The 27,373-nt window shown below is 43.5% G+C and overlaps 1 protein-coding gene across 1 annotated transcript; it reads left to right on the top strand.

The window, feature by feature from the left end:
• The first annotated feature begins 1,849 nt into the window (after positions 1-1,849).
• On the top strand, positions 1,850-19,109 carry RBM44 (RNA binding motif protein 44). The gene is made up of 14 exons (XM_016203615.2): positions 1,850-1,922; positions 3,440-5,043; positions 5,312-5,370; positions 6,904-7,080; positions 7,519-7,702; positions 7,804-7,826; positions 7,955-8,039; positions 9,600-9,714; positions 11,137-11,262; positions 13,589-13,671; positions 13,783-13,853; positions 14,657-14,945; positions 18,680-18,828; positions 18,971-19,109. The coding sequence occupies exons 1-14, from the start codon at positions 1,850-1,852 to the stop codon at positions 19,092-19,094; spliced, it is 3,162 nt and encodes a 1,053-aa protein (XP_016059101.2). The 3' UTR covers positions 19,095-19,109.
• Positions 19,110-27,373: the final 8,264 nt, after the last annotated feature.

The following is a 27,373-nucleotide window of genomic DNA, read 5'->3' as shown; positions in this document are numbered from 1 at the left end:
CTGAGGCCGAGGAGGTGAGGGCGCGGCTCTCGGGGCGACGTGCGGGGTGGCGCTGAGGGCTGACGGGGACGAGGCCGGGAGCCGGCTGCGGCGGGTACGGTGGGACGTTGGCGGCGGGACGGAGGCCGTCGGGGCTTCCCCGGCCCCGGCAGGGGGCGGCGGGGTGGGCGCCTCCCCGGGAGCCCTGGAGGCCCAGCCCCGCGCTCTGGCCCCTTTCTCTCCGGTACAAGCGGGTCCCCAGCCTGGCTGCGCGGGGTCAGGGCGGAGTGAGGGCTGAAAGCTCGCTCGGAGCACCCGGGGGCCTGAGACGGGGCGCATTACGCCCTCGGGGGAAGGTGGGCCCTTCCGGGTGCACCGTTGCTCCGGCGCCGTGGGCGTCTGGTCTCAGGCGGGCGTGGGAGGCATCGCGAGAGCCGGGCGTTGGGCGAGGACCGGGCGCAAGCGGGGGGCGGCGGGGGGCCGAGCCGAGGGCGAGCGGACCGTGCAGGCGGCGGGCAGGGCGCGGGTCGAGGGCGCGCGTGGCCGGAGTGGCCGCGGAGCTCAGGCCCCTGCCGCGCCTCGTGGGCCGCACTGGGCTTCGAGTCTCTGTCCGAGGGGCTGAGTCGGTGTTGCCGAGCCTCGGGTTTGCTCGTGGGGACGATTACCCTGGGCAGGTGCGAGGTGGGGATCCGTCGGAGAGTTGGGGCTGAGATGGAGGAGGCGAGACCTGCGGGGGGGGATGTGGGGGGAGCCCCTGGCTTCCCGCCTGGTCGTGGGGTTGAAAGCCCGCAGGGAGTCGCGTGGGAAACAACGGGGAGCACGGAGTGGAACCGGGTGGAAACCCGGGAGTGGAATTGCCGGTCCCGCCTGGACCTGCTCCCTCGGGGCAGCCACGGCCGCGCTTCTGGGACAGGGCAAGGGGCCCCGGGGGCCTTTGCCTCGAAGCCCTCACTCAGCACCCCGGGGGCCGGGGAGCCCCTGCAGACGCTGCACCAAGAGGCTCCGCCCAGGAGCCCCCGGGGCGGGACCGGGAAGGCCTGTGAGCGGGGGGAGGAAAGGGCCTCTGCCCACGCAGCACGCGCTGCCCGTGTCCGTGCCCCCCTGTCCCGGGGTGGCTGCGAGAGCCTCGGGCCCAGCCCAGGTGACGGTCTCAGGCGTCCTCATGTGGCAGCCGGGTTCCAGGAGCAATTGTTAATTTTTCTGAACACCTTCACTGAGGCGCAGTTTATTTCAGAATACACGAGTCAGTGGTTTTATAACTTTATCAAGTGTGCAACCATCAAATCAAATGTTTTGGAACATTTTAATCCCTCCAGAAGATCCCTTGTGCCCCACTTCCCGTGCCCTACCCTAGGCAGTGCTGATCTACTTTCTGTCTCTGTAAATTTGCTTTTTCTGTACACTCGTGTATATGGAATCATACAGTATGTGATCTCTTGTCCGGCTTCTTTCTGTTCTTGAGATTAGTCCACAAGGTTCCATGTGTCAGTAGTTTGTTCCTTTTCGTTGCTGAAAGACTGGATATACCATGTTATTAGTTTTTAATAAGTCTACAGTTTGTTTTGGAAACATTTTTGATTTGGATTTATTTTTTTGGTGACCTAATACATTGGGTTTTTTTTAATATCCCTTGGAAATTTTAAAAGAATATGTCTTGGGTGTTTAAGTTGTAAATGTTAGGTAGGTGTCAATTCATGCTTTTAAAAAAATTATGCAAATGTTCTACTGGTTTTGTTTATTATTCCGCTTATATTAGAATCTTTGACTGTAATTGTCACTTTGTCAAGTTCTTGTTTTTCTAATATTTTTAATTCTGAATATAATAATATTTCAGTATTTATACTTCCTCTAGAATATACATCCTTAAACGATGCAGGCCACTGCAGAGGTGGAGACAGCTGCTGACAAAGGCTACCACAGTAAAGAAGGAGACATCCAGAAAGGTAAGGGGACATGCCAGTTGGCTTTGTTCTGGGAGGATAGAGATAAGTATAATTGGGCTAGGCGGTTACCCCTCCAGTGTTGCTACTTTTTAAACTTTTCTCCTAGTAACGTGATAAGATGCTGCAGGTTTTAACTTGGCAACCTCACTCAGGTGACTTTAGTGAATCTGGGCGGCCTACGCAGGACCTCACAGGGAAATGGAAGATCCAGGGAACAGAAGGTGAACCAGCGGAGAACATTTCCGTCCTCCAGGCCGTTGGGAACTGCTCATAGGCACAGTGGACAGTGAGCAGAATGATTGAGTCGCACTACCCAAATTGAATATGGTTTGTCTTGACACAAATCTGAAATTTCTTTTCTCTGGTGACCATAGAAGAGAAAGTAAGAACTAACAAGAGCAAGAATAAGAATGAAGTCTTGGCCCTGGTCAGTGTGGCTCGGTGGTTAGAGCGTCGGCCTGCTCGAGGTGTCTAAACTCCATTCCGGTCATAGGACTGCCCTCTTCAGAAGCCTTTGGTGGTCACCTGTAGCCTCAGAATAAGAGCCAGCTCCTCAGCACATCATAAAAGGCCTTTTTTCCTGTTCACAGCTCCGATCACTCCTGTAGAACTGTTTCACTCCAGACAGGTTGGCTTGCTGTGTCCTGAAAATGCCAGGCTCTTTCATACAGCTCGCTTTATAGGTGCTGTTTGATTTGCCTAATATAACTTGTGTTTCAAAACACTTTTTAAATGTAAAGTTTTCTCTGAGATTGGTTTCTCTTTTCTTAAGCATTTACCTGCTCATAATGACAGCTCTGTCATCACTCACTATGTCTGTATTACATTTATGTGCTCTCCTCTTTGGGGGCCCTTACGAAAGCCATAAGTATTTGGGTGCACCACCCATGTCTTTTCTTTGTTTCTACAATGCTTAAGGGTGGAACTGGGAGGCACTCAAATAATTACAAACAGTTGACTGCCTCATAAATTGCAAATTCCTTGCTATTTATAAGAGTTCAAGAAGAATTTTAACCACCATCTTAGCTGGGGCTACCGTAACAAAGTACCATAGACTAGGTGGCTTAAACAACAGATTTTTTTTTTTCTTTCCACAGTTCTGGAGGTGGGAAGTTGGAATCAGGGTGCCAGTATGGTCAGGTTTTCATGAGGGCTCTCTTCCTGGCTTGTAGGTGCTGCCTTCTTGCAGTGTCCTCCGCACTGCTGAGAAACAGCAAGCTTCCTGGCACTTATCCCATCTTGAGGAACCTATCCTCATGACCTCACCTAGTCCTGATTTCCTCCCAAAGTTCTTGTCTCCAGTTGCTATCATATTGGGAGTTCAGGCTCTAACAGGAATTTTGAGGGAGATGCAATCAGTCCATAGTGGCAGCCACAGGGGATATTGTCATGGGTAACGTAAAAGTATTCCTACAATGGGGAGAGCTTGGACCAGATCACATCTGAGTTCTTTTCTACTGTTTAGATTCTGTAATGTCCCTGCTGTTAACATTTCATTGTTTTTCTTTTTTAATCAGATGGGCCTTCTAATCCTGAGAGAGGAAATGTGCCCTCTTCCAGTGGTTGTAATGAAGCCAACGTGCCTTTCCATGGTGATGGCTGGGGTTCCTTGCCACTAGAACGAAAAGCTAATGACGAAGAAATCAGCAATGCTGGCAACGTAGATTTACTGGAGCTGTCTTTTACTGCAGGTTCAGATAGTAACAGAGAGAGTACTCGCTGTCAGTCAAGGGAGTTTGAAGACAGTATCGACTATGTTTTCTTGAATGAAACATACTCTATACTTTATTCAGAGTCAAAACTAAAGAATCAAAGTCTTATTCTTTTAAATTCAGAACTTGATTCTGAAATACAGAGAAGAGAGGAGATGTTTTTTGATATTTTGGAACATAAAGTTAATAAGATTATTGACTTAGACAGAATCAGGATTTCAGATGATGACTGTGTAGACACTGCTGAGGACGTGGAGAAGCCTGATGCAGATGAGGACTCGCAGCAGGAGTATCTCAGTGCTGAAGAACAAGGGTATCTGAGTGGCCACTCTTCTCTCGATCAAGCAGAAACATTAGACGTATCCAGCCTGGAAGTTGCTGGGTTAAGAAATTCAGGTTATGAAGTTAAACATGCTGACAGTCTAGAAGTTAATCACGTAAAGTTGGAAAGTAGCTCTAGCATCTCTTTAGATTCAATTGATGTTTGTGGACAAGAAGATTCACCTCATGTCTCTAAATTTCAGAATTCTGTTATGTTAAGAGAATATCATAAACCAAAGGATGAACATTGTAAGGAACACGAGACTGGCTTAATGTACCACAGAGTATTTGATGAGATTGTCCTAAGGAATAATCTTCCTGAAAACCAGGGGTCTCAGTCTAAGAGTGGTTTCTTAAACCCTGAAAAGGCACTCAAAACCAAAATTTATACTGGCAAAATTAAATCTCAAGTAACTGAAAGTAAAGATTTTTGTGGAAATGCGACTGTTGAGAACAAAATGTTACAACACCTTGAAGATCATAGCACATCACCACAGGACAAAGCTTTAGAGAGATCACTACAGCCCTGTAAAGACAGTCCCTACACCTCTGTCTGTGACAACTCAGTGGTTTCTGCTAGTGGACATTCACTTTATAAAAGCCTGCTGAGCGCTCCTAACTCAGTCCTAGATTTTCCTGTTACTCTGCCAAGGACTGGAGTCAAAGATAATCGGGCAGTAGAAGAAGATAGCGCCCCAGAAGTTACTGATGGCAGCGCCGCAGGGAAAACGTGCTTTCACGGTAGGGAAGGGACATGTCCCAGGTTTGAGACAGGGGCTGCGCAGCACGCTGTCACGGTTAACCAGGCCGTGGATGCCAGCGCCGATTTCAGGGCCTGTTTCACAGCCAGCAGAACGACAAGCACAAGGCCCTCCGTAGTGTGCGCGTCCAGCAACACGGAGATCACCATGATGAATAAGAAACGCCCTGGTGAGCTGCAGAGGGGGCGATACAGAAGCGTGGCTTGTAACACAGACTGGCCGTGCAGTCGGGACAGTGGCGAAACGCCGATGGCTGGGACAGAGGGATCCCTGGGGAAATCCCTCTCAGTCGGCAATTTAAGACCTAATGGAAACTTCCTAAACAAGGTAAAACCAGTATGATTAATAGAGTTTTGTTTGACTTTATAGAGTGTCAGTGTATGCTAATGTAATTTGAATTTTAGCAGAGGACTCGGGCTTTTGTGAGAAAATGATGGGTGGAGGGGACAGGTAGGTGGATTGCTGCCACCCCCATCCTTTTCTGGTGGCTGCTCTTGCCACAAAGCCCATTAGTAACTGGGTCTTATATTTTATCATTTTGGAGAACATGTTGTTTGTCATGTAGTTTTAATCTGATTTTCAATCACGTTTGCAGGATTCCCTGGAATTAAGAAAAACATGTGACATTACAGACTTAAAGGAGCATCCTGAGAGGTCAGTTAGCCGTATAAGCTTGCAGGTACCATGGGGGAAACCAAATAGTAGCTGGTGTTTTGTAGGCTACTCGGTCGTAGAGAGCAGCAGCTTAGAGGGACTTTCGAGGTCATCAGCTTCCGCCATTTGCCTTCATACAAAAAAAAAAAGTCAAGATAATACAGAATGTTACAGTTTTTTCATTTACTGAGATTTCAGTATCAATAATTCCTGTAGAAACTCCCAGCATCTTTAGTCAACCCGAATCCATACGGAGTAACTGGTTTAGTTACTCAGTTTTTTTTCATTTGATCCCCCTATGGACCAAACCAAAACAGCAGCATTGGAAAATGTCACGTATGTGAAAAAGTAAATAGCTACTTTGACTGGGATACTTTAGTCTTGACTTTAACTCATTGTGAGATTTACTTTGTACTTACTGGATACCCTTATAATTCAGAACACGGTGGAGAACCGGGGTGGGGGTAGGGAAAGGGAAGCCTCAGAGAAGCCACATTCATGTTCGTGCTCTGAGGTCATTTACTTTGTCCTTCGTCGGTGCTTGCTTCTGAGTCTGTCTGGTATTTAGTCCTGTAAAATTACTAAGAGCTGGTTTCCTGACACAGAAGCACTGAGAACAGAAGTGACAGCGAGTAGCAGGAACTGTTGACATTCAGAAAATGTAATGATTTGGGGCTTTTTGATAAATAGCACAGCAAGATATTTGCTTATAATAATGAACCTTAATTATTAAGAAAAATGTTATGTCTATTTTTATATTAAAAAGATAACACATTTAAGAACTTTTTATCCAGAATGCTTATAACTTTAAAAAACGTTGGCCGGCCAGCCAGCTAGGCGCGGCTCAGTGGTTGAGCATCGGCCTAGGATCCAGGCGATTAGGGTTCGATTCCCGGTCAGGGCACATGCCCTGGTTGCAGGCTGTAGCAGATCAATGACTTTCTCATCATTGATGTTTCTATCTCTCTCTCTCCCTCTCCCTTCCTCTCTCTGAAATCAATAAAGATATATTTTTAAAAAACAACAAAAAAAACGTTGGCCAGCCCAAATGGCGTGGTTGAGCGTCGACCTACGATCCAGGAGATCGAGGTTTGATTCCCAGTCGGCATATGCTCGGGTTGCAGGTGATGTTTCCATCTCTCTCTCCCCCTCTCCCTTCCTCTCAAATAATGAAGACATGCTTTAAAAAAAAAAAGTCTTTTAAAAATAAATAAATAATGTTGGCCAAAGCTTGATTTAGGTTGAAAACCTACTGATTGTGGATAAAGTCATTACTTTGGAGTTCTTTTTCATAAAAGGAAGTATGAGTGAGAGAAGTGTTTACTTCCTTGAGTTCTAGAAAGAATATATTAGCTTTGACTCCTGGCATCCTGTTTTCCAGCTGTAATGTGTTTCTGTAGCCTTTCCATGTCTGGTAGAACTTGATTTAAACCTGACAGGGAAATGTGAGAACTTAAAGTCTGTTTCTAGAGGCACGTTGTTAACACAGAAAAACATTTGGGATCTTACCTAATCTAGTCTTTATTTTTAAAGGGAACCTCAACTTCATAAAGAGATGGAGAAGAATTTGCCATCAAAGTGCTGTCAGAAAACACTGCAGAGAGCCATCAAAGCAGAGCTGCACCTTTTAAATATCCACTATCAGATGTGCCATCGCCATTGTAGTGACATCTACAAACTTGTCATGGAAAATAGGGAAGGATTAAATAGGTGATTGTTAACTTTAAATCTGTGTCATCTTAGAAACTTATCACTAGCTTTAAATTCTAGAAAATTAATTTCATTTTTGAAGGGCAAAATGAGGTATAGATTATAACTGGATTTTAAAAATAATGCATTTGAATTTCCTGGAGAGATGACAGTGCATGCTGGGATGATGAATCTGATAAAAAGATAAATGTGACATTTCTTACGAAGCTGAAGTATGGATGAAGTCAGTTGCAGGGTTTCATACCACATCCTATCCCATTTTATCTGGCTTGTGTATTGAGGGTTGTGGTACTGCTTCTAGAAAAAAAATCTTCTGTGGTTCATTTCCTTTTACTAAACATTTAAACAAAACAATAGGATTAGAACTAAGTATATAATATTAGTGTTAAATGGATGACTTCAACCTAAATCAATTTTGTGAACTTAACTTTTGGACAGGAATTTATCAACTAATTCTACCAAGAAGGAATTAGGCTCAGCATTACTGTCTGTTTTGGGAGACTTAAAAGTTAAATATGTGAGTTTGAAAGAAAGAGTAAACCAGGGCATACCACTGGAGGAGCTGCCCCCCCTGTCAGTAGAATCAAAGTTGTTATCTACCTTCTCCACTTTTGCTTCCAGGGTATGTATGTATGTATGTATGTCTTAGGAATAAAATTTTTACTTTACTTGGACAAAACATTTTAAACTAAAAGATTTTTCTTCCCTTTTCTGTCTTTCCAGCTGATGAAGAAAGAATCACATGTGTAAGTTATGGGTTCATCTAATTTAGAATTCATTTGATCTTAAAATTGCTTAATTTAGTTTAAGTTTTCTGTTTTGGTCCTTATTTAGAATATTGACAAAATCTTTAATGAAGTGTTTATCTGTTTAGCTTTTCAGGAGCAGATTCTGAACTAGATAATCAAAGTACACGTGATGTTGACGTTTCTTCAGGCCTAAAAAAGACCCTCTCTCAGGTGAGACTTTTTTAGTTCATAAATGTAAATCTTTGATTTTATGGCTTAAACAAAGTAAGTTATAATTTGCATAAGTTCTCACTTCCTTTTATTTAACTGGTTTACTCTGTGTACTACTGTTTGAGGGATATAACTGATTAGAAAGAACACATGTCCTTATCAGACTGTCAGCAGTGTATGTTGAGTAGGGTGACCATGTAACTTATCATTAAACCAGGAGACGAGGAGGAGAGGTAGCGATGCTCATAACCCACCAGGACGAGATACAGACCGGGACTCTTGGGCAAACCATGCCTATGGCCCCCGTCAGGTTGATCCAGTGGTAAAAATCAGTATCTTAGAGAGGTTATCCCATCAGAGCAAAGTAATATCTCCTTCATTTTAGACAGGGCTAAGGGTTAAGTCTTTCCTTATTCAAATGATGAAAATCATTTTAAAATGCCTTTCATAGGTTTTCTTGACCTCTCTTGGTCTCAGGGAAATGTTTGTCGCTCTGCAGATTGTGAAGTGATACAGAATCACAAGTTATATTCCATGATTAAGCGAGGCAATAGGGCAGGACAGCTGGTACTTAACGTTTACTTTGACTCTGGTTTTAACTCTGAGGTTATATTATACGGGTGGTTTGTATAATACGATGCGTTCCAAAGCCAAAATGAGATGCCTGATTGATTCATATTCCTTCCTATGAACATAAGTGAGTGAAAGTAAATTGCTTTAGTAATGTATTTATTCCTCTGTTCTACCAGCTCCATTATGCACACAGAATTAACAGATCTGAAAACGGATTGTGACGCCCTCAAATTCCTTACGTAGTTTGCTTAGACAACTTGCTGCTTTAATGATGTGGAGTGTTGTAGGGAGGGCGTCCTCACTGCAGTGGTGGTGATGGCAGGACCTTATTTGGGGGAAAGAGTAAACTACTTTTAAGCTGTAAGGTGCAGATACACATGGTTTTATACTCTGAGCTTTGCCTATAGAAAAATATTTTAAGGTGTGATCATATTTTAATACCTGTCTCATTAACAGGTTAAGCCTGAAAACCAGTGTAGTGTATCTAGATTTTAGTTTCCTATGTGCCGTCTTCACAGTTTTCCATAGATGTGTTGCCTATGTTACTTGCTTTTGCTTTGTGTTCTTATTTAAGCAATTCTCCTTTTAAATAAACTTATGTGTAAAGAGTAACTTATTTACTGTTACACTTAGGAGAGAAACATTACTTCCCATAAATATAAGGTATGCATAAGTCACATGAAATCTGTGACTTAAGTGTTGATATGGAAAATACTTATATGTATGCTTCAAGAATCATCTCAATTACTTCTAGTGTGAGTTTGCCACACTTTGCTCAGTAACGGTAGTGTTAGCATATTTTCCCTGTACACAGACCAGGGTCATTCACATCCTCAACTGTGTGACAGACGTTGTTTGCTGGCCTGTAAGTGTGCGTGGGGAATGATTTTGCTCTCAGCCTGCACTGTTGTGAGGGCTGATGCCAGGGAAGAGAGCCGCTGTACCGTAAGCACTGTAACTGTTAGTCCTTATTATTTTAATCCTCAGGTGTCTGTATTACCCGACGATAGTCATCCTAAACAAGGTACATCACCCAAGGAAGGTGGTTTAAAAAATGGTGATATAGAGGGATACTTTGGTCAACTGAAACTTGATGATAAAGGTCAGTATAAAAATGTATTGTGCCATTGCCAGGAAACAGTAAGGTTTAAGATCCTAGTGCCCATTCGTGGAACCATCATACATAGTTTTAATTGACTGAATGGCATCGTTCTGATTATGAATGTTAAGTATGTTCTTTGTACATGTATGTGAGACCTTTAAGGCTACTTAATACTGTATCTGATAATGCCAAGTAGTACAGACTTTTAAAAATTATCCTCTCCAATTTGTATTTCCTGAAATTGTGTGTGATATTTTTTATTTTGTCTTCTATGAAAAGAGATGATCATTCCAAAAAGATTATTAATACAATTTTTTAAAAAAATAAAGAGCTACAGTACTGTTTAATCCCTTTTTATTATTTTTTATTATTATTTTTTAATTCTCACCCAAGGATATTATTTCCATTGCTTTTCAGAGAGAATGGAAGGGGGAGAGAGAAAGACAGACACATCCACATCGATTGGTTGCCTCCAACCAGGGATGGAACCTACAACCAAGGCCTTGCCCCTGGCCAGAATCGTACCTGGGACCCTTCAGACCTCGGGCCAATGCTCTAACCACTGAGCCAAACAGGCTAGGGCTTAATCCCCTTTTAAAGGCATTTACTGTTGCCCCGCCGGTGTGGCTCAGCGGTTGAGCATCAGCCTAGGATCCAGGAGATCACCGTTCGATTCCTGGTCAGGGTACATGCCCAGGTTCCTGGTTCAGTCCCCTGTAGGGGTGTGCAGGAGGCAGCTGATCAGTGACTCTCATCATTGATGGTTCTCTCTCTCTCCCACTCCCTTCCTTTCTCTGAAATCAATAAAGATATATTTTTAAAAGAAAATTTCTTAAAAGCCGTTTATTGTTAGTCTGTATAGAAAGATAATACAAATCTCTTTAGTAAAGGGTAACTTACAAATCAGAAAAACGAGCCTAGGAATTGATGTTGAAGGGAAACTGGGAGCAGATCATTCAGACCGAAAAATACTTTTTATTCAGGGACTGCTGAAAATCCCTTTAGAGAATCTGTTTTTTCCCAATCCTCACCAGAGGATATGAATCCATTGATCCTAGAGGGAAAGAGAGAAAAACCTCTGTCACCTCCCGTAGCCTCCCGTGCACACCCCCACCAGGGATCAAGCCCTCTGCCTTTCAGTGTACAGGACGATGCTCCAACCAACTGGGTCCCACCAGCCAGGGCCCTTCTCAGGCAGTCTTTATGCTTGGTTCTCCTATTTTGCTAATATTTTGGTTTGGTTTTGTTTTTTGTATTTCTGTTTTGTTTTAATTTATCTTTATTTTTGAAAGTATTACAACTGTCCCCTTTTATTTTTATACATAAAACTATTGTCATGTAGGTTCATTTTGAGAAGCTTTTAAGTAACGTCTCAGAGGGGCAAACATACATCATTCATAGCTACTTTGTTCAATTTCTCAGATTACAAAAATTATCAAGACGTAAGTGAAGACTGGTTTGATGCTAAAGAGAGCCTGACAGGTGTTGACTGCTCAGGAGTACAAGAAAATCAACTAGAGCAAGACGGATGGGATCCGAAGTTTACAGGTTGGTTCTTAACAGTTGACTGAGAAACCTAACCCAGCTAATTTTAAAAATAGTGCTTCCTGTCTTCTGTGTTATTGGGGGAACTGAGCTGTTTTAGTATTTTATTCCTGTTTGTAGCTTCCCTTTATAAATATAAAAAATGAGAAAATTAGTCATTTGGAGGTCAATTTTTTAAAGACTAAATCAGTTTAAATTGTTCATTTCATTTTCAGGAAACTATCTGCTAAAAGATTAAATTCAAGATTCAGTTAGCAGGCAGGGTCCAGCACCCTCTCGCTACCCTACTCTAGGCCAGCGACAGCGCCCCATCAGGGTTTCCTGTCCTCTGGACCCCATTGGGCGCTCACCAGCTCTGTGGCTCTGGACCCCATTGGGCGCTCACCAGCTCTGTGGCACGTGGTGGCTAGAGCAGGCCCCAGTTCCCGTCAGGCAGCTGGGACTGGCTGTCAGATCAGCCGAGAGAGGAACACTGCTTTCCCTGTCTGTAGTTTAGTCTGTCTCAGGAGGGGCTTCATCCTTAGTCCTCATGAATTGCTTAGAATAGTTGGGACTTCCTCCAGTGGCTGTGATTACTGCAGTCGTCATTTCTAATGACTTGCTACTTCCTCTCTTTTTTCCTATGTACTTATGTGGATTTTTTTAACTTTACGTAATAACAATGGTTTTGTTTTTCCTACTTGTATAAATAATGCTTATTAAGATTTTTTTAAATAAAATATAAAAGTATAAGAAAATTAAACTCTGGCCAAGTAGCTCAGTTGGTTAGAGCGTCATCCTGATACACCAAGGTTACGGATTCAGTCCCTGGTCAGGGCACATACAAGACTCAACCACTGAATGTATCAGTAAGTAGAACATCACTGTTTCTCTCTCTCTCACAAAAAATCAGTAAGTAAAAAGAAATTTTTTAAGTATAAGGAAATTAAAATTACCTAAGTTTCTCCAACCTACAATAACCACTATTAATATTCTTTACCATTTTTTATGTATTTTTATGCATATACTTAATACATATATACAGTTTAAGTTAAATGGCATTGTATCATCTAGTTTTACCGTAACTACTTTTTTCCTTGCATTTTCCCCATGTCACTTATCACATACTGTGTGTTTTGCTTGCTTACTACATTGACTGCCTTCCCACACCCACACGTGAGCTGAGGCCGGGGATTTTTTTGCTTTGTTCACTTCCTGTCCTGAGGGCCAGGTACAGTGGCAGCCCAGGGGTGTTTAGTCGATACAGTGTATTAAACTGGAACAAGGTGGGCTGTGGGTAAGATGCGTGTCTCATTTCTTACTCACTTTTTCTGATGTACCTCTGCTTCGTTTTCCTTTTATAAATTATAAAGGTAAATAGTTAGTTTCACTACCTTTTGTATATAGCACATTATAAACCAAAGAAATTAGCAAGTTAAGTTAATGAAGAAGGGTAGGTATTAATGCCTAGAGGGGATGGATTCTACCTGAATTCCCACCCCACCACTGATTGAATTTTTGACCTAACCTCCTAAGACTTTAGCACCCTCATCTAGAAAATGGAAATAACAGTTTTACCTCACGGGGGTTGTGGACATTACATGAGATGATACATAGAAAGTGCTTGGCATGTTGCCTTGTTAGGCTTTTATTATATAATGAAGAAAGTAAAATTTGTAACTATTCTATGATATAAAAATTATAAAACATACAAATGAAAACTACTTTAAGAATTCATTCAACAAATATTTATTGTGTGCCCCCCATATAGGTCTTGATAGTAACTTGAAAGAATCCCAATCCAGTGAACCCTTTTTTATTTCAGACCAGATTTTCTTCAAAAGACAGACTGAAAATGCAGTCTAAGACTTTTGAATTTTTTCATTAAGTAAAATATACCCTGCTATTTGTGATTTCCAAAATAGTGCTACCTAAACCACCTTCTTACTCTTACATGCAGCTCTTAGCACAGCTTTATACCCGCCACTATTTTTCTGACTTAGAGGGTTCCTTGGTTGGTTTTCCCCAGCAAAGGCATGTGCATAGCAGAGCGCTGGCCAGCATTGGCTGGTGGGCTGGGATCCTGCGTGCACTCAGCGCCGTAGAGGGCACTTCTCTGAGCCAGAGACAAGTGGAAGACACTTTTTAGTTATAATGTAATTGCTTACTGTTGAGTTGTTAGTGATCCTGGCTCTTGGTCTTCAGTCCAGCACTGATATTTGCTAATTATGACTTTGTAGTAAGCCTTAGAATAGTAAAAATAAAATATTTAACAATTTTTACATTTCCTCTTTAAAAATATCGTTATAGTAATGGTTGTCTTCTGTTGGTTATTGTATTTTTCTCTAAGCAGAAATTAAGAATGCTGAGCCCTCTCAGAGAGATAAAGGCTATTTGGTACATGTGGGTAGTCTCTGCCCGTCAGTATCTGAGGTATGCCAGGAGATATTTTTTCTGCTTCATTATCAAGTCTGTTACAATAAATATTTTGATTACCTATTGTTGTTTTCTACCTTTCATAAACTTTTATTTCTCTTCTTTTAGGCTGATTTAAGGTCTTGTTTCCAGAAATACCAAGTTTCCGAAATTTCAATTTTTGATTCTTCTAATTACAGGTATGTTTTCCACATTCAATAAATGCATTTACTTAGTGCCCGCTGTGTGCCAGAGGCTCTGTACTAGACCTTAGTTGAGGGGTGGTAAAGTCGGAGCCACTCTGAGCTTCCCTGTCCAGGAGAGGGGCACACGTGGATAGCGGCTGCACTCATTCACTGGCGCTGCTCTTGTCAGATCTTGTCCATGGTGCTTTTCGCCTTGTTGCTACTGACACGGCAGGGTTACTGGGAGTGTGCACTTGATCTCATGTCACAGTGGCCATGGGGTGCTTTAGCTAAGAGAATGGGCTCTATCTGCAGCTCTGTGGCCAGGTTCAGTTCCCAGTGCCATCAGTACTTGCTGAATAAATTTGGGCAAATTACTAATATTTCTGTACCTCAGGCCCTTTAAAAAGTAAGGACAGTAACACCTGTACCTTCATAGCGTTGCTCTGAAAGCATGGGTAGTTAAATCAGTAAAGCAGCAGGAATAAAGCCTGGCATGTAGCAGGTGCTCAGAAAACTGTACTTTTACTATTTTTATTATAATTATTTCTTAGTTGATATAGTTGTGCCTTTGTTGCTATTTCTGTTTTGTGACATTGCCAGAACATTCAGCAGCATCGAATGGGATGAGCTCAGTGGGAATACCTTTAGTGTTTTGCCACTAAAAATGATAGCTGTTTATTTTAGACATTAAAACTTTTATCAATTAAGAAAAGATCCTGTTTGTAGTTGGGGTTGAAATTTATTAAAAACCGGTGTTTAATTTTGTTTTAAATGGAGTCACTTAAGACATGCTTTTTTCTGCATTTATATTTTAGATATGCATCTCTTGCATTTAAAAGAAACAGTGATGCAAAGTCTGCTGCTAAAGAAATGAACGGGATAGAAATAAATGGGAAATCAGTCAATGTGCGACTGGTTAAAAGTCCTGGAGAATGTACGGCACCACTTTCCTCCAAAAATGGAAGAAGAATTAGTTTGAGTAATTTGGAGAAAAGCACCAACAAAGAAGTCAGCTCAGCTTCCTCTGCTTCTAGACTGCCCAGAACTAGGCCCCGGCAGCTGGTACCTGAGCAAGACAGTGAGTGTTTCCGTTCCGACCAGGAGGTTAGTTTTCTGGACAGCTCCTTTAAATGGTCTCTGTGTGCACTGCACTGCAGTAGGCAGCTGTGAAACAAATGACTAAACCCAGCAGCCTTGCAGTGGGAATGAGAACATCGGTCTGAGTGACTTTTAACCTTGGATCCACCCTAACCTGCTTTTGTAGAACTGCAGTTCTCCTGAGGGAAAATGCAGGTCTCTGCAGACCTGGCCACAGAAAATCTCATTTCCCTTTCACTATAACTGGGTTCTTGGCCAGCGCTTTGCAGTCTTTTTGTCTCTTTATTTGCGGACCATACTACACCATTCTTGTTATCACCGCTAACCTTACCTCCTCGTTAATACCGTAAGATGCCGTCATTTTACTCTATGTGCCCTCATCTTTAAGCACCACGTGGGAGGTGATGACATGGCCTTGCTCAGTCTTCTCTCCCAGGCAGGTAGTTCACAGCCAGTGTCTTGATTTCTTTGTTTCTCTTCTTTCTCTGACTTCAGCAGAATGCCTGGCATCACTTAGGCATTCCATGGATTTTTTAACTGTGTTTGGTGTCTGTGTGTTTACACAAATGCATATAGACATGTAACCACCAGTCAAGATACAGAACAGTCCATTCCAAAACGCTCTTTTGTGCTCCACTGTTTCCTGTTTGTTTCTGCCTTTTCCAGAATGTCATCAATAGGACTGTGTGTGGCCACATCAGTCTGGCTTCTTCCACTTACCTGAGTGCATTTGAGGTGGATGCATGTTGCATGTGTCAGCAGTTCATGCCTGCTCATATTGTGACCATTTTTATGGGGTTGTTATTTTCTTATTACTGAGTTCTGAGAGTTTTTAATACTCTGAATATAAATTCTTTATCAGGTGGATATGTGATTTGCAAGTGCCTTTTCCTAGGCCATACTTTCTTTTAATTAATGTAATAGTATCTTTATCAGAGCAGGAGTTTTCAATTTCGATGAAGTGCCATTTGTCAGCTTTTGCTTTTTTAACTTGTGCTTTTAGTGTTGTATTTGGGAAACCCATGGTCACAAAGATTCTGAGTGAATTTTTACTCAGATGTGTGAGGTGCAAACTGAGGTGTTTTTTTCTTTGTGCTTGTTTTTGTTTTACATATGGAATTGTTCTAGCATCATTGTTGAAAAAACTTATCTCCATTGAGTTATCTTTCCACTTTTGTCAAAAAACAATTGATTATATCCACGTGGGTCTATTTCTAGACTGACTCTTCTTTTCCATCCATCCGTTTGTCTGTCCACCAGTACTGCACTCTCTGGACGATTGTAGCTTTATAAGAAGCCTTGCAGTCAGGCAGACTGAGTCTTCCAGCTTTGTTCTTTTTCAAAGTTGTTTTGGCTGTTTGTTTTTTGTCTTTATAAATTTCATAATTCATCTCATCAGTATCTACCAAAAACTCCTACTTTGATTTTTACTGGGATTATTTTGAGTCTATAGATCAGAACAAATCCCTTTTTAATAAGGGGATGAAAGAAATATTTGTTGAAGGGGACAAAGGGACCTCTTCTGACACTGTCCTGTATCCCGTCCTTCCCTTGGCTCCTTCTCATGGTTACACCTGCCCTTTCCTTACTGTTAGTGCCGTTTCCACTTGCAGAGCTTTTGCTCTTTCAGTTGTCCGTGGCTCTTCCGAATCCCGGCAGTGTTGTCACTCGACTCGTCATTCGTTTCAAGTTACTGTTCCCATTTGTCTGTTTGCTGCCAAACTTCCCAGATTTTAGTCTCTAAAGTTTTATTTTAACTGCCTTTTTTGTTGTCACTAGTGACCTTTTCATGGTCTTTCCCCCATTGAGCCTATTTGACTCTTGACCATTTCTTTCTCAAAACTCTTGCATCTCAGGGACGCTGCATGTTTAAGCTGCATTTTCTTGGTACATAACCTCAGTCCACGGTAGGAAAGGAGGAGACAAAGTACAGTCGGGCTGCATGGGGGCCTGGGCTGGAGGTTTGGGTGCAGCGGCTTCTCCCGTCCTCGCTCATGTAGTAGAGACGGCTTCTTGCCTCTGACAGCCCTGTGTATGCCATTCCTCTGCCTCTGCACATTGGCTTCCTGTCTGCTCGTGACTTTTTCTACATTTGGATTTATTTTGCTTAATTTTAACTCTGCAGTGTTTTCCAGTTCAAGCTCCTGTCGTTTGACCTACTCATTTGCTCTGTGTTTCAGTTCCTCAGTCTTTAGACAGGGAATCTGGCCCAGCCTGTGTTTCAGGTTCATTGGTTCAGGTGACGTGCTCCTGCTCATCAGCTGGGGCAGTGGCCATGGAGTTGGCAGAGGGCAGGTGATGTGGTCTGAATAGGGCACCGTGGGCCAGGGTAGGAGGGCGTTATCTTAGAGAATATGGGTAGAGAGGTTCCTGTTCCCAGCCTGTTAAGCTATATTGTCATGTTCTCTTACCTTTCCAGCAATTTCTCCTCACCTTTCTTTTTCTTGGATTCTCAACATTTATTCATTATATGTATTCATTTAGAAAATGCTTGTTGTCTATAGTGAGGCAGAGTAGCAATGACTAAGAACAGTACATTCAGAACCCGGCTCAGTCCCTCCCTACGCACTGTACGATTGAGCAAGTTCCAGAAACTTCGTGTCTGAGCTTCCCTATCTTAACAGGGGCAACAGTCTCTGCTTCTCAGCTGTCATGAGGTTTAAATGACTGTAATACAGAAATGGTTTTAGAACTGTGCTGGCATGGCCAGTGTACTCGGTAAATAGGAGCTGTCCTTGTTTTCTTGGCTCTTTTATGGAAATCTCGTCCTCTCTGTGGCTTCAACTGTCACTTAAACCGCTGTATTCCAAACATGTACCCATTTAACAAACAGCTGTGACATACTAACTGTGAACACTGTTCTAGACCCTGGGAAAGCAGCAGTGACCAGTGGAGCTTAAATCGAGTGAAGGAGATAAGGCAGTAGCAGAGAAGCAGCATACATGATGTTCTTATGTGACTGGTTTAATATTTCATATCTCTTGTCCTGATTTTCCGTGTGGGCTTTAAAGTCTCAGATCTTCCTCTGTTGAGCATTTATGGGATTTACAGTGGTTCCATACAACTTAAAGCCTGCTTGCCTGGTGAATAGTAATTAATAGATTAATTTTGTCTCTTCGGTTGAATTACAAGCTCCATATTGGAGAGGGTTCTGTTTTATGTCACTGGTTTCCTCTCCTGGTCGTCTCCACTGCCTGGGTGCATAGTGTGCCCTTCTCACACGTTTAGTCAATGAGGTATGGACTCTGTAACTACCACCTGACCAGTTTCCTGTCAGGTAGGGTAAGAGAACTAAGCCTTCATGCCCCAAACCTAAGTTAGCCATTGTATATAATGCATTAACAGCTCTCCTATCTATAGGAACTAGTTATGTCCTATCCTATCTTTGGGAAAATTGAGAAAACAGGTTAGTGTTCTGTGGCTCAGATGAGGAACCTGGTTAAGAAAGGCTGGTTTAGACATAGCATCAGATACTTGGTCACTGCTGTAAGAAAATGTGTTTGCCCTTTTTAATACATGGCCCTGAGCACAGCTCAAGGAGATCTACTGGTATAAATAATCCCAAATCAACGTAAATTTCTTTAAAATGTTGATTTTATAATTTGTAATTATTATCATTGCTGTCTTAATTTTAATTTTACTATTATAATTGTAATTTTAAATTTTATTTTAATTGACTAAGCTGGATTGTCTCTGTAATGGTTACTGATTAAAAGGAAACTTTTAAAATGCTTACGTAGGGTGTAAAGAAGAAGAATTGTAAACAGATTGACTCTACTAAACTATTACCTGATACAACTATTCAATTCATACCTCCAAATACACTGAACCTGCGCAGCTTTACCAAGATCATGAAAAGACTTGCTGAGCTACATCCAGACGTTAGCAGGTAATGACCACAATTATATTTTAACTGACTGTAAAATGTTTATGTAAAAATGTAGCTCAGTTCAGTACCTTGGCCATCTCTGGAATCGAAGCACAGATACTTTGGAAAGGACAGATGCTCACGTATGTTTCCTTTTGCATAGAGACCGTATTCTTGATGCTCTTCAGGAAGTCCGGCTAAGTCATAAAGGCTTCCTCAATGGCTTGTCTATTAACAATATTGTGGAAATGACTTCGTCTGTTTTGAAAACCTCTGATTCCAGTTAGGAGTAAATGAGGCAGTAAGAGGTAAGTGAATCATATCTTTTATATTTAACCTTTACTTAAAATTTGTTATTGATGTCATTTTTCCAAATGAAAAGAATATTAAATTTTAAATAATATTATAAAATAAAAAAACTGTGTACTGTATTAGTTCATTATTAATGCAAAACCAGTTGCCCAAAAATTAAATTGGCTTTAACAGTGTTTATCATCTTACAGTTTGCAAGCCAGGATTCAGAAGTGGCTTAGCGGGTAGTTTTAGCATAGGGACCCTCCTGATGTAGCAGCCCTGGTGCTGGCCTGGTCTTGGTCACCAGGAGGCCTGACTGAGACTGCAGGACCTGCTTCTAAGATGACTCATTTGCCTGGCTGCCCGGGAGGTCCTCAGGACCCCCCCTGGCCCAGTGATCCCCTTGGAGAACTCACATTACTCAGTGCATGGGTACACATGGCTACGATTTATGCAGCAGAAGGAGACAAAGCTAAATAAGCAAAGGGAAAGGAACCAGGCACAAGTCTCCAAGAACTTCTTTCTCAGTGGAGTCACACAGATGTGCTTATTTCCTCCAGTAGTGAGTGAGACAACACACATGAAATATCCATCAGGAAGCTTACTAAAGACTCAGTGCTCAGTGTTTTCATTGGGGGCTGGTCCTGTAGGTACCCACTGCTTAGCACAAACCACATTGCTTATACAGTGTTAGCCCAGTGGGCCACTCACTTCTGGAATCGGTGGGAACCCTCCCCAAACCCAAGTTCCTAGACACCAGCCAAGGACCAGCCTTGCAAGCAGGTCTTTCTGAGGACAGCAGCCTCAGGGCCGCTGTGCCAACTCTTCCACACATGTACCAGTACAGGATGAATGTGATCTTTAGGGTAGTTACTTTAAAAGAATAACTTTGAAAATCATATGAAAAATGAAGTTCAGGCCCTTACTTTACCTCATACACAAAAACTAACTCAAAGTGGATCGAGACCTCAACATGTAAGAGCTCAAACTGTAAAACTCTGAGAAGAAAGCACAGAGGAAAGAGCTCACAACATTGAAATTGGCAGTGATTTATTGGATATGACATAAAAACAGACAAGGAAAAGGACATTAATTTGTGTGTCAAAGAGCACTATCAGCAGTGAAGAGGCAGCCGACAGTTTGGGAGGAAATATTTGTAAATTATCTGGTAATGGTTAATATTGCAGAATATCAACAACAAAAATGACCCAATTAAAAATGGGCAAAGGAACTGCAGTGCTGCACCACCTCACACCCGTTAGGCTTGTTCTTACTCAAAAATAAAAAGAATCGGTGAGGATGTGGAGGAATTGGAAACTGCATTGCCAATTGGAATGTAAAGTAGTGTGGCCACTGTGGAAAATGATATGGCAGTTTGTCACATTAAACAGAACCGTATGGTAACATGGTTCAGCAGTTCCACTTCTGAGCACATAGCCAGAAGAATGGAGAAAGCAGAGACTCAAACATGCTCATACACCTGTGTTCACAGTAGCATTCACAGCTGAGAGGCCCCTAGAGTGGCCCGGTTAAGAGAGACAGAAAGTGGATCGGTGGCTGCCCGGAGCTGGGGGCGGAGGAGAGGGGGTGCTTAGTGGGTGAGAATTTCAGTGTGGGAGGTAAAATAGTTCTGCAGGTAGATGGTGGTGCTGACCGCACAAGTGATTTCCTGTTGAAGACATGGCTACATTTTTACCACTGTGACCACCCAGCTTTCCCATTAAGACAGTGAATAGTTCCCTGTATGTGTAATATACCTGGTGGCCTGTTTCTGTTATTGATCTAGTAAGAGAATTTAGTGATGTCCTTAGTTGAGGTACAGAGTTTAATGGTGAGTATATATGATCTAGATAGAGATAGACATATAAGTGATAAGAAGTTTAATGACTGACTGGTTTAATGTACTTTTCTGGAATGTTGGACTTGGCATAATCAACACGTTTTTTGTTGATTTCTTTTTTTCTTGACCTATAGAATTTCCTTGGAAAGCATGAGTTCCCGCCTACAGAAAATGTTCCTCAGCACTTAGGAAAAACTGGTGGTAATAGTAAGATGATGTGATTAAATAGACTTGATTAATAGATTCTGGAATATGTATATTTTTAAGCTTTCGAGGTAATTACTGCTAATACATTTTATGCATTTTTATGACTTCATTGTAAAACACTTGGAGGTATTTTCCCTGTTTTCACCAGGAAGAGTGAACCGTGTATGCTTCAGTAAAGTACGTACATGTTCTTTTATTTTAAAATTTTTGTATTGAAGTTGCCAACGTACTCACAAATGGTGACAGTAGTATCTTAAACTCAGTGTACCTGTTTCATCACCCAGATCTAAAGTGCTTAAATTTAAGTGATAGCTCTATTGCTTGCATTCCTTTAGTAATAATTCATTTGGTAATAATTTCTTTTTATATTAGGTTAGAGTATAAATTGGAACAATTTTCAAAGTCCAGTTTTTACTCCTTATAACAAAATTTCTTTAATCTTACTTTTTTAAAGGAACATACTGTTCAAAGTTGCAGTTTTACTAATAGTAAGATGGACATTTTAAGTACACATTTCCTTCAAATGTTTAAAATATTTAGTTGGTATCAGTTTATTAAAAGTTACCATTTAACATTTATGTGTGATGTATTTGCATTTAATAAAGGCAGAACCTGCAGTACCACTGCAATGAAAGGCTTCCTGCGGGTGGTGGTGTTTTCTGAGTATACCTAATCCAGCAGTGTTTATGTGGGATATACATGGATGGAGGGCCACACACCACACTAGGGATTTCAAAGTCTTTGTTTCTTATAGGAGTTTTTTTGTTTTGTTTCATTTATTAATTTGTTTTGCATTATTACCAGATCCATCCTAAATATCTGGCAGAAATTGGGTTTGAGAATATAAAACAATAATTTTAAAACTCTGTTAAATGAAACTTGAGTCTCATTGGTTTCGGCCATACATCAAATTAGTAGAATCCTAGAATTGTAGAGATTTCTTCCCACATGTTAAATTATATGCTAATTTATAGTAAAAGGCTACATGCAGAGTTTGCATTGAATAAAGTTGAAACATGGACTAGACATTTTTTTTAACATGGACTAGTGAAGTTTCTGATAATTTCAGTATACATTATTGCTCAAAGCCGGTTTTCTCTCGTACTGTATTATTGGGACACCAAAGACTTCAGCTATGTCAGCTACAATATACAGATAACTAGAGACCTGGAACTAAGATTATCAGCAAAAAAGTGGAACTAAAAATTCCCAGTTGGCTCTACCTGATGCCAGTGTTAATTCTGGTCAAAGGAGGTAATGTGTGTAACGAAGAAGCTCAGTACAGCAGGTTAGTTTCTTACTAGAGAAATAGTTCCCCTGCTCTTTCTCTATTGGTCATTGTTACTATCAAGCATTTACCTGGCACATAATAAAATGTTTACTAAGTGCTAGCTGTGTGGTCAGCAGGATAATGGTCCTCCACGCTGTCCTGTCCTCACCCCCCCACCTGTGAGTGTGTCACGTGTGGAAAGGGTATGAACCTTGCAGAAGCAAGTAAGTAAGGTTGCTGATCAGCTGACCTTGAAACAGGAAGATGGCCCTGGATTGTGTGGGTGGACAGAAGAGAAACCAGAGAAGTGTCACTTTGAGAAGGACTCTACCCATTGTTGCTGGCTTTGAAGATGGAAGGACGGGCAAGAACCCAGGAATGAGGGTGGCCTCGAGAGCTGGAAGCAGCAAGGGACAGATCGTCTCCTGGAGCCCACGTCTTGCCTGTAGCCTGGTAAAACTTGTCAGACTCTGACCTCCAGAAGCATTAGACAATAAACCTTGTATGTGTTTAAGCCTCCAAGTGTAGTAATGTGTTACATCAGCAATAGAAAACTTATACAGCTATACTTTTTATCTCTAGAAAACTGTCGGGAACAATATGCAATTGTTGATGGGTTCTATGTATTTTTGCCTGAATTTTGACTTTTAGGAGACAAAACAGTTATGTATGGGCTATAAGTGTTGTTGTATAAACCCTGAAGAACTATATCTTAACATCATGATGGTCAGGGCTAATAGTCTCCTGACAGGTCAGAAAATGTCATTATTTATATTGTAAATGGCTTTGCATTTACTGCCAGGAAGCCAAGAGCCAGACTTGTGGTTCATTTCTCCCAGTGTTCTGAGAAGACACGCACCAAAGCCAGAGTCTGGGTCCGGACTGCCGCTCCAGCTGTGTTAGTGGTGCCCGCCTGCGCCCCGGCTGCCTGCTGTGTGAAATGAGATGACAAGGACCTGTTCATTCCTCACCCAGCACCTGCTAGAGAGCAAGAGCTGCCAGTCAGCTGCCGCCGCCAGTGGCACTGTCCCCAAGCGCTGTGCGTGCAGTGCTGCTTAGTAACTGCCCCCGACTCTGGTAGCTCCTGCTGTCCTCCAGTCTGCTTTTTAAATTACGTTTTCTAAGAATGTCTATAACCTGCCTCGATATTTCTAGAATGAAGCAGGCTATAAATTAGTATGTTAGAGACTCTTAATTACAAATGATGGAAACACAACTCAAACTAGCTGAAGCACTAAAGGGAGCATTAACCTACGGAGTTGACAGCTCCAGAAATGAATTCCTCTCTCGCCGTCTCCCTCTTGCTCCCCCTCATCCCTGTTCCCCCCACACACACACACATACTATAGTAATTAGGAAGTATTTAGCAATAACTTTAAACTTGCAGAAAAGTTGCAAAAATAGAGTTCATGTGCCCTTCATTCAGCTTCCCCTAATGTTTGCAATTTACATAACCATAGTAAATCATAAATGCCAGGAAATTAACATGGCCACAGACCTTTCCAGATTTCACCAGTTTTTCCCACCTTTTTTTCCCCATTCCAGGCTCCAACCCAGTGTCCAGCGTTACATCCTATAACTTCTTCATCCCTCACAGTCTGTGACAGTCCCTACGTGTTCTCGTCTCTCCTGACCTGGCCACTTTAATGAGCATTAGTTGGCTATTTTGTAGAATGCCTGGGACCTTCACTCATCAAGTGTTTCTCCAGATGAGACTGAAGTGATGTGTTTTCTTGGTAAGGGCCCAGAGTGCTGCTTCCTCGGTGCCTTGGATGTGGCAGTGTGTCATTGCCATCACTTGGTGAGGTGGCTCCACTGGGTTTCTGCAGTTACTGTCATTTGTAATTGGAGATCTTTGATAGTATGCAAGGACCCATCTCTCCTAAAGCTTTTGCTCACTGGCTTTAGTGTCTTGCCTAAGACAACTGTTCTTACAGTTTTCCAGACAATTTCCCTTTGAGGGAAAGCTGTCCCTTCCCTATTTCCTTACTCATTTATGTCAGTGCGGGCTCTGGTGCCGACTGTCCTGTGACCTGGGACACTTGCTGCTTGTTTTGTCACTCATTCCAGCTTTCGCCGTGGAGAACAAGGTTTTTTGTTTTGTTAACCCTCACCCGAGGATGTTTTTTCCATTGATTTTTAGAAAGAAGAGGGAGGGAGGCACTGATTGGTTGCCTCTGGCACGCACCCCAACCAGGACTGGGAGTTGAAACTGCAACTGAGGTTCGTGCCCTTGACTGGGAATCGAACCCAAGACTCTCCAGTGCTTGGGCCTACACTAACCACTGAGCCACACTGGCCAGGGTGCCCTTGGGAACGTCTCCAGGTTGGGTTCTGTCTTAATCGACTTTCTGACATCATAGGATATTTTAGGCTTATCCTCTACATTTCCTGCCCAAGCCCTGGAACCAGTCACTTCAACAAGCTCTGTTCCCTCTTACTGGAGAAAGCTGTGGAGTAACCAGGTCTGGCCAGGAGGTGTGTTCCTCGGAGTTGGTTGTAGGTCCTCCCCACAGACAGCTAGGAGGTCTGTGTCGGTTCCTCCACACACCCACCCTGTATCTGTCGTCCCATCACCGCTGACCACACCCAGCGAGAAGCAGGTTTCTGAGGGGAGGGACCCTTTGTAGGTGGTTCTGTGGCCTGCAGGGTGCAGTGGGGGGAGCTGCTGAACCTACTTAGGTTACCGGCATCTGTTCCCCCACCCCCTTCAGGGCCGCTCTCAGGCATCTGTACCAGCTTCTCGGGGTGGGGCAGGAGGTTCTCGCCTGGCTTTCTGCAGGAGCTCTGGGTAGACTCGACTTTTATTCATTTCTATGACGTTGGGATATTTTTGAAATCATTCTCATACCTGGGATAGTAAGAGCTAACCTTTCTGGCGGTGATTCCATACCACTCAGGCCCTTGGCCGCCCCCATCCCTGTCCCCATGTGTCTTGGTCGGCCTTTGCTCATTGCTGAGGTGGGCTGGCTGCAGTGGGTGGGGTGAGAGGTCACCCCTGGCACCTGGCAGCTGTTCTCTTAGTTGTACAGTTAAAAATTCAAGTGATGCTGACGACATATCCTTGTGTAAAATGTACTGCAGTCTCCTCGGCTCTCCCCTCTGCAGCCCAGCCTGTGCTGGCTGCCTGGGCTTCCCTGGACTCTAAGACCCTGGGCTACGTGCCCTGTGGCCTGGAAACTGGGCCATGAGCAGGCGAGGGTCTCCCTTCCTGGTCCCCCTGCTCCCTGGGATCCTGGTGCTCTGGTCTAGTGGGAACAACTGTCATTTCATCTGCTTGGTCCAGTTGTGTGGTTTAAGGGGGAGCAAATGCAGTCCCTATTACTTCATTGTGGGTGGAAGAAGTCTTATGTTAATTTAGACTTTTTAGTAGTGTTGACCAGGCCTTGTTGACTCAACTAGATTGTGTCTGTAGCCCTACTGTGTGCACAGTAAAGCATTTGTCCATTTTCTCTCTCCCATTGTTTAGCCTACTCCATCTGCAAGGAGGTGCTGGGAGAGGAATGATTGTCCATGCTGCCTGTTACCAGTTAGGAACATTGGAGACAATGTGGCCGGGGCTAAGTCGCCCACTCCTGTGACGGTGTCATAGCTGTAGGGGCATGTGTTTGAGTTTGCCTGCTTGCCTGCCTTTGCAGAAGGGGGAACCCATAGTTCTTCCTGAAGGCACCTCCTACCCAGGCCCAGGGTGCAGGTAGGAAAAGTTAGAGAGCACCACAGCGTGTACCCCACTCTGGCCTTTCCCAGGAGACATATGACCTTCCAGAGCACATGAACTTGAGAAACGGCCTTTGTCTTGTGGGGAAGAAATGGCAAAGGGCTTCCCCTGTGGTCCTCGCCTCCTGTGGTTGAGTTTCAAAGAGAACATGTTGCACATGGCTCTGCTGAGGGTGATGGAAGTGACTTCCCAGGAGGACCAGGTGCCGTGGGTGAGGAGGGTGGGTCTGAGCCGAGAATCCTTGTAGTGCAGGATTCATGGCGGGCCTGGCCCCACTTACCTCCCCTACCACCTGTGCCATCATGTATCCTGGTCCCTGCATTGCCCCTTGGCTCTGGCCTGCAGTCCCCTTGTACCCTCCTCTCCCCAGCCCTCAAGACTCCTTAGCCAGTTTGGCTCAGTGGTTGGAGCATCGGCCTGTGGACTAAGGGTCCCAAGTTTGATTGTGACCAAAGGCACATTGCAGGCTAGATCCCCAGCCCCAGGTGTGCATGTGGGAGGCAACCAATCAATGTGTCTCTCTCTCATCAATGTCCCATGCCCCCCCCCCTCTGGAAAGCAATGGAAAAAATAACTCCTTACACTGCAGCTGAGCCAGGTGTGCTGTGGGTGTGGTCCCTGTATCGGGACGTGCATGTTATCACTTGGGGTTCGGAGAGGTTCCCCAACCAGCTTCACCAGCTGAAGGGCAGGACCTGTGTTTTCTGCCTAGCAGTCTGGCTCATAGTAAGGACGTAAATGTCTGTTAAATGAACAAAGGGGAGGCCTGGCCACCCCAGTATGGGGAGATGGGCTAATCAAGCCGAGTGTGTGCCATCCCCCCCATCGGGTGCAGGCCCTCCCTCAGGACATCTGGGGCCCCCAGGTCACAGGCATGCTGGCCCAGGTGCCCTCCCAGCCCGTGTTCAGAATGGACGGATGACCACCTGCCTGTCAGCTGCCTCCTGTTCTCTAAGCTGACCGCAGGGGGCTCTGTTCCCTTCCATTCAGCAGGGGAAATGCTCCTCCATTCCACACCACTAGGCAGTCCTTTCAGGGAGATGTGACCACTGCGCCAAGGGCAGTGGCTGGTTCATTGGCATGAGCATAAATTTACTCACCCGAGTTCTTGGATAGGCTGCTGCAAGAAGGAGCCACAGGGGAGACCCCTGCCCCGAGGCGAGTTTGAGAGCGGGGGCCAGCCCAGCTGCCTGGGGCCGTGCCTCCGGAGCTCATGTCTCTGTCCCACCTCCATCAG

The sequence above is a fragment of the Miniopterus natalensis genome, chromosome 8 (genome assembly GCF_054644295.1).
Source record: "Miniopterus natalensis isolate mMinNat1 chromosome 8, mMinNat1.hap1, whole genome shotgun sequence".
Lineage (NCBI taxonomy): Eukaryota > Metazoa > Chordata > Mammalia > Chiroptera > Miniopteridae > Miniopterus > Miniopterus natalensis.
This window is presented reverse-complemented; position numbering and strand designations above follow the sequence as displayed.

Excerpts from the sequence above, each read along its gene's own strand:
- RBM44 (XM_016203615.2), top strand. The coding sequence starts at position 1,850 with ATGCAGGCCACTGCAGAGGTGGAGACAGCTGCTGACAAAGGCTACCAC. Across the intron at positions 7,081-7,518 it reads AATAGGGAAGGATTAAATAG|GAATTTATCAACTAATTCTA; the intron begins GTGATTGTTAAC and ends ACTTTTGGACAG. Across the intron at positions 8,040-9,599 it reads TAAAAAAGACCCTCTCTCAG|GTGTCTGTATTACCCGACGA; the intron begins GTGAGACTTTTT and ends TTTAATCCTCAG.